This window comes from Ascidia mentula, chromosome 6, assembly GCF_947561715.1.
Source record: "Ascidia mentula chromosome 6, kaAscMent1.1, whole genome shotgun sequence".
In the NCBI taxonomy this organism is placed as follows: domain Eukaryota; kingdom Metazoa; phylum Chordata; class Ascidiacea; order Phlebobranchia; family Ascidiidae; genus Ascidia; species Ascidia mentula.
Genome location: NC_138571.1, coordinates 2,366,034 through 2,378,796, shown reverse-complemented (window position 1 = coordinate 2,378,796; position 12,763 = coordinate 2,366,034). Strand labels below are relative to the sequence as shown.

The 12,763-nt window shown below is 35.5% G+C and overlaps 1 protein-coding gene across 1 annotated transcript; it reads right to left on the bottom strand.

Annotated features, from left to right (window-relative positions):
• Nucleotides 1-4,994: 4,994 nt before the first annotated feature.
• Nucleotides 4,995-11,623, bottom strand: LOC145906449 (uncharacterized). Its single transcript, XM_082993863.1, has 16 exons — nt 11,555-11,623; nt 10,953-11,176; nt 10,605-10,766; nt 10,191-10,352; nt 9,395-9,474; nt 9,004-9,202; nt 8,625-8,765; nt 8,115-8,276; nt 7,249-7,359; nt 6,874-6,971; nt 6,635-6,817; nt 6,124-6,364; nt 6,006-6,051; nt 5,781-5,875; nt 5,518-5,629; nt 4,995-5,026 (listed from the first exon to the last, which is right to left on the bottom strand). The coding sequence occupies exons 1-16, from the start codon at nt 11,580-11,582 to the stop codon at nt 4,995-4,997; spliced, it is 2,076 nt and encodes a 691-aa protein (XP_082849989.1). The 5' UTR covers nt 11,583-11,623.
• Between the last annotated feature and the right edge of the window lie 1,140 nt (nt 11,624-12,763).

Here is a 12,763-nt window from a genome sequence, read left to right as displayed (position 1 = left end):
TTACTGCTACAGTTTCTCGTGTACTTTGGAAAAACTGATTTCAAAACAACATTATAGCTCAAAACAATAAGTCAAATCACGTGACAACTCCATGCGTGATTTTGTTCGAGATATCGACTTCCTGAGAAACACGACAACGTTTGTGACGCAGACAATAACTCCTGGTAACAAAGGATGACTCGTGGTAAGTTGACGACCTTTACATTACCCTCACACAGTTATAGACATTCCTTGACAAGCAATAATATTTGGGTTCGGACAAGCAGATGAGCTCGCACGGTATTCAAGTTTCTACTTTTCAGGACAAAACTTTCAGTGTAGTTCGCACACGACACTGACACAATTTAACTTTGCAAACGTTTCCTGTATGTTTTGTTCTTGTCACAGTCACTGTACACAAAAAAGACCTAATGTCTAATCGTGAAACACTTCAGAACTGAAAATAAAACTTATATGATGAAGAAAAACCACAAAAATAATGTAGTGACGAAACTCTGTACTGATTCTGTGCTGACGAAACTCTGTACTGACTCTGTGCTGACAAAACAGAAGCTGGTCTTTACCACCTTCACAATACACTGTCCCGTCAGAATGAAATAGATATTCCGTCGCTGCCGCCTTCGGTAATTCAATCGCGAAATGGTGAGGATAATAAAGATAGAAGCAGGAGCATTCTCCCCCTGCAGATTAGAGTTTCACCGTTCAACCGAAACGGAGCATTTTTCTTGGGAAATACATTGTAATAAGGTAAAAGCAGCAAAATTACAAACAGATTGTTTATAAAAATCACAAACAAAAACTTTGAAACTATATTACCAATCTCGGAAATAAAATCTAATCGTTGACTTGCAACCGGAAAGCGATTCGGAAAGAATTTGAACATTTTGAGGTCTTGTAACGGAAACGCGACAGCACCGCAATTATTTGTAAAACAGATCATTATTTCGAAGAACAACATGTTTTTCATAAATTACTACTGATGCTACCAGGCATGTTTTTTTGCTGTTTCTCTCTTCTGGCAATAATTTTATTACATCAACGTTTCGGTAGCTATGCAGCAGTCTACATCAGGATGTAGAAACGTAAATACGCAGAATAATGCAACGTGGACAATGTTGTAGCGCAAAAACGAAGAAAGTAATGAAGAACGTTAAGGAAAGGCGTGGGCGAACACATCTGCATTACAAATATCGGCAACCACGGGTTAACGTTGTTTTTGGAGTGCAAGAGGTGCAGGGGAACAATTGCCAAGCAAGTCCTATTATTTCGACTCTAGCGTTTTTTCTCAGTTTGTGTCCACGTTGTATTATGAGCGCTGCACACCTACGTCACAATGTGCGATTAATCATCAACAAGATCTACGATGATTTAACAAGCGTAACCTCCAAACGATCCCGACCATCTCCAACCTGTAAAAGGCACTTTTAAGGTCTGTCGATGTGGATGAAAGGAAACGTTCTGAGAACCGAGTTGGCGTTGGGTTTTGCTTTGGCCAGCAGGGCCGGGTGGCCACCTTCCTTCATATGTAACCTGCCGCAACCCATCACCCCCCATAGCGACTGGCTGGGATCCTATGGCAGACGGTTATTCTCCGTGAGGAAATCACATTTTCATGGGCCCCTGACTCGATAACCTTTATGGTTTTTATCGGTGTCCATGCCATTTCATTTCTGTTGTATAATGTTAATCTGCGTAGTTTCTTTTTGCCCAAAATAAATTAAATTTGATTATGACTTGACTTGAATTATTCACATTTTTCTATTCTGATGTAGGCCGCTGCACGGTGGTCGAAACGGTGGTTGCAGCTACATTATCCCCTTTATTTCTGAAATAAAGTCCGAGTTTTGTGACCAACACCGAAAAATGTTCGCACATATAACTATAGTTTCATATGAAGCATTGTAGGAAAATTGTAGTCATTCTGATGCTGGGTTTCAGATCTATGGCGCGCTGGTCGCCGTTAAAACAAGACGATTTTCTTCGCCTAAGCGTAATTTATGTTTTCAGTGCTTGGAACTTATATGTTTCAAAAATTTCTACTTTGCCAAACGTAAAACTTTTACCACAAAAAGATTTAGAGGTGCGCTATTTTTGAGCCCAAACCACTCATGCGGAAAATTACTTCTGTCATTTTGACAAATGAATTTCACGCAGAAAGGAACACAACTTCAAACGTATTTTGGAAACAAAACACAAGCATACACATCTATTACGAGCGTAGCATGTTCGCCGTTAATGAGTTGATTGGGTTTAAAAGCGTGATTATTGTCCGACGTTAAAACGGGTGGTTCCAGAAATAGTGTAAAACACAACATAATAATTGCAAATATGACGATTGACCATACACACAGTTCCCTCTCGTTCAAGATGCTTTCCGAGTTAAAGTGAATTTCAAGTGTATTTTGGTTGGTTGATGAATATTGTGGTTCGGTGGTGGTTCGGTGGTGGTTCGCGTTATTTGTTCGATTTTCCGAATATTGATCCGATTGCTCTTGGATGAGTTGTCCTTGAGTTTTGACGTGATTTTCTGATGAACTCCTTTGTACTCATATAGAGATCGTAGTTAAATGATTGACTCCCGCACGTGTAAAACCGGTGGTGATTGTTGAAATGTGAAAGATTGTGAACGTCTTCTAGAAATGCGTTGCTCGAACTCCCAAAACCGTCGAGATCGTTCTGTTGTCTAATTGCACATATTTAAATGGCCGTGATGTGAACACTCCTAAATATCAATGTAGGAGGATCTGGACATCTGGAAAGAAAACTCGAACATCCTGCTATTGCATCTAGGCCTTATATTATTTTATTAGAATACCCAACACATGAAAAGTATATAACACATACAATAGCAGGGAAGGGGATACCTCGGACCAGGTATTTTACGTCACAATTAGGTATTGTTTCACAAAAGCTTTATGTCCCCATCAAACGTTAACAGGAACTTTAAAATTAAATCATGCCTACTTGGAAAGTTATAATTTGTATGTGGAAGGTTATATCAAAGTCACAGTTAATCAAAAAGAAGTAGTGATTGGTTGATTGCATATTCAACCACGTATTCTTGGATGGGCCAATGATGATTTTGCCTAACGTTAAAAAATACGATCATATTTTTGTAATTTTTATATCGTCACGTGGTCGGGAATACTTCGGACATCATGGCAAGAATAGCGAGGAGACCACACTATTTGAGTTTTAGGCAAAATTATCAGGTCATAGAAGAGAATATACAGAGGCTGGATGAAATGGTCGGATTTTGGCAGTAAGAAGAAACCATAGACAAAAATTCGTTTGTTGACACGAAAATACATGATATCCATGCTGCCGTGAAAAGTACACGGGTTACCCAAAATATTGGAAAATCCTGTACGTGTGGAAGGGTCGAAACCGCAAGTGGCCACGCAACGATTCCTGAAAGCTTGAATGATATTTTATGCGCTAATGCCCCAATGCTGGTATTGCGCCAAGTTTGATTTCAGTTTATTTTTTAATAAACAAAAAAACGTCTGTTAAAACTTGATGTCCGAGCTATCACCAGTTACGTCCGATATTACCCCGAGGTGACTTCGGACATTTAAGACCTGTTTAAAAAATGAGCTGAAACAAAAAACCTTTTCTGTTTTTTGAGCAATGCTTCACTACTTACTAAGAAATTAAATTTAGGAATGTGGTACACATTATAAAAAACACATATGAGCAATTTTCTAAAAATAACGTGCGAGTTATCTCCGGTCTCTCCTACAACCTAACGAGGTAATATGTGTCCCCAATAATTTATTTATTACTTGTGTTTCGAGATTCAAGTAAAATGATTCATTTAACATCCTGTTTACCACATAAAATGTTCTACTATGCTTATGTCACACCACATCCTTATTCTTGTATTATATTAACCCAAGTAATGTATAACGGCACGTGACTAAACCTACCAATAAGCTTCCGATAATCCAAGTATAAATAGTCATGCGCGCCTGTTAATTCAGCTCTTTATATTGGGCTCAATTCTATTCTTTTCGGAACCATCGTTCTATCTTTCATCTTTTATCTGGTGACAAGACACTGCTATTATTACTGAGACTCTACAAGCTATTTCGCCGGGTTGGGATTTATTCCCACAGCCTGATAATAAACTGTTTATTCGGATTTAACCTTTTGCAAGTGAAACCGACAAAGAGACAGTTCAAATGATTTTGGGTCAACAAATGTTGGAGACTCGCGCGTTAGCGCCAATGAAACGCCGTTAAGAGTTAGTCTATCGCAATATAATGACTTTTATTTCTGTCGTTTGTAAAATAAGCTAAAAAACGTTTATGGAAGTTTATTGCGGGCTATACCAAGTCACAACTGAGAACTGTTAAGCAACGAGCTATGCATTTTCAGTGAGCTGGAACGAAGGAAATTCCTTCTGATGGTTGACCAATGCCTTGCAACTTTCCGAGCTAACCAGGTCTGCCTTCTGGTTTCATTTTTGTTGAATTTATGGCATTAGGTTGTCGACGTTCGTGTCATTTGCCATTGAATATGTTTCACAAACAAAGTATGTAAATAACTTGGTAACATTTTATTAAAACTTTAATTTAGATAAAAAATAAAAATTAAAAAAAAGGCATAAAAAACTTCGCAACAAACAGTGATTCACTGTAACTTTTGTCATCTGCGCATTACGAAGGAAAAACACAAGCATTGGCAACCAATTAATTGTAGTACTTACAAAAGTGTCAAATCAACAACACAAGCTGAGCACAGGAAATGGAAATGCGGAAATTATACAATCCATGGAGTAAAAGAACACAAGAAGTTTGAAGACAATAATACTAAACAAGAAAGCTTTTATTTTACGACATGTTTTTAGTCGCATATTTAAGATTTTTGTATCAATTTGTCTTGCAGCTATGTTGGTTAACGTTAGACAACTTGTTGCAATTAACATTACATTGGTTTAAGTGGATATAATTGTAACCAAACAAAAGCACAGCACGGATTGGAAGATGGAACTAACAATCTTTGCTGCATGATGGTTCAGAATCTAAAAATAAATTAAAACCATAATTGTCTATATACTGTTTCCCTGACACAATTAAACGTATTTTTTATTGACCGGCGTTTCACCTGTTCTTACACTAAGGAAGCCACTAGCTGAATAGCAGGGGGGAAAGTCGGTCAATGAAAATTACGTTTAATGAGTCAGACGAACAGACTATTGAAGTATATTATATTCCTGGCAGCAACATGGTGCATAAAAGTTGTTCCGCAATTTCGTTTGCGTTAATTTAGACAATAATTTTAATCTTGTTTACTGGTAAATATAACACACTCAGAGTGACTTGATTGTTTATTAATTTATGGCCATTTAATCAAATGACTTTCAGTGAGATTTATTACGGATGTGTTAGGCTAAACAAACGAATTCCCCAAAAAATAACATATTTGCCGGATTATGTAACAAAATTGTGCATCTTCACTACAATCGATGTGACTTAATGGAAATCATTTATCTTAGTTAACAAAAATACAAACCTTCTGATGAAGTTTGCATCAGTTGTTGAGTGTTTGTCATTTTACCTGAGGTTTCTGTTGCATTGATTTTTTGATTTATGAATATATTTACCCCAGATTGGTGTCCAATGTCCTGCAAACAGCAAGCGTAGTTGATATAAAATCCAATATAAGTCGCAACTGAAGTTCAACATTATAACGCAGGCTACAGATAAATACACTTAGCGATGTTTGCATTCATTACAAACATTCCGCATAGTTCACACATAGTATAATGATCCTACCTGTCTGTTTCCAGAATGTTGATGGACATCACCCTGAACTCCAACTATACTTTCTGTTATGTTTGAGTGTTGTGCCTCTATGCCCAGATATTGACCTGGTGTAAAAGAACAAGCTGATTTACCATTATGAAGCTTGTTCTTCTTCATTATTCTTAACAACCCAAAAATGTAAAACAATTTTTTGCATTAATTAATCTACTTTTGAAAAATGCGCTTTTTCCATACTTGATTGTTTTTCGTCATTTCTTTGCTCAGCACTTTTTGGAACATCCTACAAACAATGAATAAACAGTTTTAAATGCCAATTGAACAGCTAGTGGCAATGAAAGTTCTTTTATCTCACTTGATTTTGTTGTTCCTCCTTTATGTTAACTTTCGCACTAAAATCTGCTTCTTGTTCCTCGTCAACAAACTTCAATTTCACATTCACTGTTTCATAACCAATGTGTGGAGCAAACTTCCAACTAATATCACGTTTTGTTGAATTGATTGCATAAATATTCATCAAAATGACTTCATTTTTCGAAAATGTAACTCGACCACTTTCACTTGTAAGTATAAGAGTTGCTTCAGTTTGATGATATCTGGCAATAATTAATACAAAAAATTGGCAAATCTGGCAATAATCAATAGAAAAAAATCTAATTTCAATCTTTTGTGTTACTGCAGAACTCTCGACCTCTTGTGACCAAAAGGTGTATACACAGGTGGTTATAAAACAAACAAAGCAAAACGTGAGTGTGGACCCGGTCCAAAAGGCATAATTTCTATTGAAAAAGCCTACACAGGAAAATGCCTTTTTACAACACACTGATCAATACAACATAAAATTATAACATTTGCTAGGTTTTCACCTTAAAGCAAAATCAGTTAACTTTTCCAGATGTGGATTTTCCCCTTGATTGAATTTCAAGTCATCGCAAATGAAAAATTTCCAAAGTCTTTCATCACAGTCAAAAGGTTCATTGTATGGAAATCCACCCATAACTATTTTATTTTTCGACCAAGCAAAGGCATTTTTTAACAATGATTGGAACCTTAATGCAAACAAATTAATTGTCCTGTATTTATTTTGTCACCAGTATACATTTACCAAGTAAAGTGAGTTACTTTAAACGAAATCATTCCCTCCCCACTGTGGTTTAAACTTTGATAATATTCCCATGTTTTTCCATCTTGACTTGTTTCAACCTTAAAATTGTGTTAAACGGTTTTATTTCGTTTATCTTACCTTCATTACTCCATAATGCATTTTAACACTTCTACTTCTACGTTGACTGAATAAATTTAAGTGGATTTATTTTTTTATTTATAAATATGGCCTTAACAATCAACAAATGCTGAGAGTTTAACGTAATGATAAAAACTATTAGAAAAACACCACAGCTTAATAAACAGTTTAGTTTTTTTGCTAATTTATAAGAAAGCACTTTTAAGTGAAGGCCACAAGATGAATGTTTAAACTTACCACAACAAGTTGTGGGTCTTCACACACAAAACATGTTGGTAAAGTGATGGTGACTTCTTGGGTGAACTTTAACCCACTTGGTCCACAATACAACAATGGAGTAATTTCTTTCTGTGGAATGAAAACCCAATTAAAAAAGTTTAAATAGAATGGTTGAATAATGAAACATTTTCTTGCTAACAGCCAAGAAAATACATCTTGAATTTGTTAAAACAACAAACATAAAATATTCCATATGTTTGTACATGGTTGTAAAAATTGTGTGTTATTGATGTATGTTTAGTCGATCCGTTGGGTACCCTCATCCATTTGGTAATTCAAAGTTAGCCATGCCTTTCTCTATGCAATGTCAAAAACACTCGTCATTGAAAAGATGTTTCGGCATCCTCCGGGGCTTTTTCTGCCATCTCATAAGCCATATGAACCTCCTGGAGGCTCCACAAATCCTTGCTGTGTTTTGTTCACTGTAGCTGCATTAATTATATTTTCCTCTGAACTGTGCTTGTGGACCTTCATGGGTAAATGACTTAAAAGTCAATAATTCAAAATTGATGAACTGAGCCACAGTAATAGGTGTATGGGAAAAAGTCTATCACATGTTGATAACGTTGATAACTCACAAAAATCATTTGTTGGATTTAATATCGATATTGAGCCTTTTCTCTCTTTTAGAAATTGTACGCCTGAGTTACCCAAATTTGGGAGTAATCGCAAGGGTCAAGCTGAGCCTAAGTTGGCTAAGCTTAGCCCTGGTCTAACTGCCGGCCAGATTCCGGCGAATACCCCCGTCAGGTTAGTTGATATTGAGTCTGATCTCTTTTGACAGTAAAATCCTGTATGCAAATCACATGTGTAAAACCACTTACATTTGGCTTAGTATTTCCATAGTAACTTCGCATCCAAATTTTTACATTTGTCTCCAGTGCATTAGCAGGAATATCAACAATACAACCCATCACACGAAGTTTGCCACCTTTCACACCAACAACTGATGATGTTGACTGGATTACTTTATATTCTTCATGTTTCTGTAAAAAATCAGTTACCCACATAAAAGTTAATTTCTTCAATTCGTCTTGTCCGTCTCTGTTCTGTACCTATAGGCCTAATGATTGCTGGTGAACTGCTGTTGTTAGAGATAAGACTAGTAAACAACTTTAATAGCACTTTCGCGAGCTTGATCTTGCTTCATCAGGTGTCGCAATAAAAATGTTAGTTCTTTGTCCGAAATGATAACAGCAGTATTTATGGAATTTTAAATTAAATACGGTTTATAACCCAGCTGCAGAAGCAAAGACTATTTTGAATTCTTAAGTAAAGTTTGTTACAAATATTTGGTATATTGACTTGTACAAAACCATGAAAAGTTTCCTTACTTTTGAATTTTTGAGATGGTTTCCTGCTTGTGTAAAGTTTTCAATATTGACAAGCAACCACCCGATTTTGTGTCTGCATGCAGTCAATGACTCAGCACTTTCATCGGTCAAATTGTTGCAGTATAAATACAAGCCTTCCATCTACACAAAATGTAAACGTTGTATAAATCTTGCCAAAAATGATTCAAAAACACAAGTTAACTTAAAGCCGTTCTCACATTGAAAAACATGTAAAACATTAATTATCGTCAACCAAGAAAATATTTTTTTGCCTGAAGAGCTTTAATTTATTTAACGTCAATAAAACTGAGAAAACTTTACAACAGACATGAGTGGGAATACAAAATGAATTGCCAATAATTCATAAAAGAAATCTTACAGGTTTTTGTAAATCTTTAATCTTCTCTGAGAGGATTTCCACACCCTTATCTCCTATGCCACAATCACTCAGATAAAGTTCTTCAATATTGTGAATGCAACGAGCCAATGCAGCTGTTCCACTATCTCCTATCTTGTTCTTGGAGAGTCTGAGTTTCTTCATCTGAATGAAATGCCAAACAATAAACTTTGCATAGGTGCTACATAAAGAATAAGGCACCCAAAGTTTTGTTAGGGTAACAGGAACTTACACCTATATAACTAAGCACACAAACTTGTTTTGTCACAGTTTCTTTTCACTTTCTTTTTGCATTCAAAAACAAAAACTACATTGTTGTTACTATCAACCTCATGTTTGATATGACCCTATATCAGGTAAATATGATGTTAACCATGACTTCACAGTGTAGACATGAACTAATGGGGCATCCATGGACTTTGTGAATCCTACTTTCCTAAAGTCGAGGAAAATCTGAATTTGGTTTTACTGCATCATAAAGAGATGGCTTTACAAAACAATTGGAACCATTGTCTCAAAGTTAATTTTGTTTCAAAGTTAGTATTTTAACATCATGTGATTCGATATTAAACAGCATCTTTAATGTTTAAAGTTGTTGCCACTTGCAATTACAACACCAAACACTATTTTTAATTGTATCTTACTGTTTTTTTGCATTGATGAAATTTTCTCTGAAAGAAATTCAACACCACGATCTCCTATATCACAATTATCGAGAACCATTGCTTTAATATTGTGTTGAGGCAATGCGATCTTAGACCTATATGACTATGTACATAACCTTGTTTCTTTCATCACTCAAATAAATATCACAGCAGTTTTCAAGCTCTTTTTGCTTTTGAAACTAACAACTGCTTGGTTGTAATCACAAAATCATGATTTTGTTTGAAATACCTTTAAATTGACTTAGATGACTTAATCACGATCTTACAGTGAATGCAAAAACTAATGAAGCATCACTACACTTGCAATTTGCGAATCCACATTTCCTAAAGCTCTGTAATATCTGAAATTGCTTTTAATGCATTAACTAGTGATGGAACAACAAAGCAATAGAAATCATTTCCTCAAAGTAAACAATATTTCAGTCAGTATATTAACATTATATCAGTATTTTAACATTATGTGATTTGATATTAAACAGCACTATGAATGCAATTTTATCTTACTGGTTTTTGCATGAATGTGATTTTCTCTGAAAGAAATTCAACACCACGATCTCCTATATCACAATTATCGAGAACGACTGCTTCAATGTTGTGAATGCAATGAGCCAATGCAGCTGCTCCACTATCTCCTATCCTGTTCTTGGAGACATCGAGTTTCTTCATCTAAATAATATGCCAAGCTATAAACTTTGCGTGGGTGCCAAGAGGGGGATGCAGCTTCTACCAGTGTTCTGCTGACAAAATGTTAAGATAGTGCACCAAAATTTTAGACCTATATGACAATGTATATCAACTTGGCATTTTTTAAATGAACATTTTACTTTTTGTGATTTGATATTTAAGCAATAAATCCAAAGTTTCGGAAGTTTTCCACTTCTTGCTATAACACCAAACACCGTTTTATTTGTATCTTACAGGTTTTTGTAAATTTTTAATTTTCGCTGAAAGGATTTCCACACCATGATCTTCTATACCACATTCACTCAGGTAAACTTGTCTAATCTTGTGAATGCATCGAGCCAATACAGCTGCTTCAATATCTCCTATCTTGTTGGTTTGGAGATCAAGTTGAAACAACTTAGAAAACAAGTCTCAATCAAATTAATTATTACATGCTTTATGATATTTGACCATCGGTTTCACTCAGAAGAATTACTAATATATATATATAACGTAATATGTAACTATGTAACCTAAGAAGCACCAAAAGAAAGTATTTGATGAAATTTGAGCATCATTTTTATAAATTCTATTGAAGTATACCGGTTTGTTTCTTCTTTCAATTACAAAGCAGAGGCTTTTTATTTCCTCCAGAGTGAGATCACACCAACTTAGATCGAGCTTATGAGGAAGTTTGGAAGCTACTGAGGAAGTTGTCTTCTCATCATTTGATTTATGTGCCCTCCCGCATTCTTTAAGTATTTTTTCCACGCTTGGTCTCCTCCTCAAATTCGAGCGAGTAGATGTTGGATCATAACTTGTTGGACCTGTAAAGTATGATGGTATTTTAATAAAATATAAATTTATATCAACAAACTCATGTGGTTGATAATTTTATTTTGAAAATTAAATGGCGTTGACATTCGTAAAAAAAGGGTTAAATCATCGCTTGTAAATATTGATAAATAACCATTAAATTTTGCATCTTTTTATTCTAGTTTTTTTTTCCGAAATTTCAAACATGTTTATTGCCATGGTAACCATCATTACAAAATCTGTTTGTAAAAAGTAAATTTTAATAGATCCACAAAGCAAATTGAATAAATGAAAGTATAAACTTGTAATTAAAACAATAAAACAAGTTTTACCGGTTCCGTTTTATTTTTTATGTTAGTTTTAGTAGAGTTCGTTTTACTGTCTCTTACCCTGTCTTTGATTTCTCTTGCCCATCATACAGGTCTTATGGTGAATATTTAAAGACTTGCATTGTTTGGTCCTACAATATCTGTAGAATTATGTATTTTTTACTTTTTGTACAATTTTTTTTTATATTGCAATTTTGCAGGAATACTTTATTGGCTTGATTGCCTAGTGTAACTTTGTTGTTAACCAATGTTCTGGTCTCGGGTTGCAAAATTTATGTTTGTGGTCCATATGACAGGGTTTGAACTATCACGAAAATTTCAAATCGTGTAACGATTAAATCCTATGGATGAAACACGAAGAACATTCAGTCCCAAAGTATTGGTGGTAACTTTGCCGAACGGCAAGTTTTAACAAACAGAGAGGGAAATAAATTAATTGTTATTATTATGCACAAAATTTTAAAATTACATGACAAATTCGGTCGGTGTCAGAGTGAGATCTGAGAAATCAAGCTCTTGGTGAGGTTTGAACTCGAGACTCCAACCTAACCAATCCTCCAACTGAGCTACAGTGGTTTCACTGGGTATATTGTGACCAAGGTTCACTGATGTGCAAGCGCACAACTTGCCAGGCCACCTTCAGATATACGTAGGGGATCTCTGCCACTGTAAGCAGACAACGCAGTAATGTTTCATGCGATGGAATGATTGGCAGCATCGTAGCTCACTTGGTAGAGCGTTGGGTTATCCCAGGCTCGTGAGTTGAAGTCTCACCAAGAGCTTGATTTTTCAGATCTCGATCCAACTTGTCAGCAAAGAGTAGCTGATCCAGGTAGGCTGCAATGTCTGGGCTGCAAAGCCTGTAAACCTAATGATCTTGATACGATAGCTGTGATCATCATGTAAGAACCTGCGCAGTGGGGCGATCTTGCCAATCATGCTTTTGCATGAAAGCTATCATAGTAAGGATACAAAATGCGAAATTGTTTTTAAATGTTTCCTAAATTGTATTAGGACGTGACTGGTCTATAGGAGTATTTTAATAAAACATGTGTAGTGCAGTGACAAATTATTTTTTAGGAAATATTTTACTTTTAGGCAAAGCAGAATGGTCCAGGAATATAAGTACCAAAAACATTTATAAAAATAAAAACACATGCGGATACAGACAGACCAGTAACCATAATTTTATCCACTAAGTGGCGCTATTTTTTCAGCAATTTTTTTAGAATTTTTTTTAGTTGGGGTGCAATCTGTAAGATCGCGAAA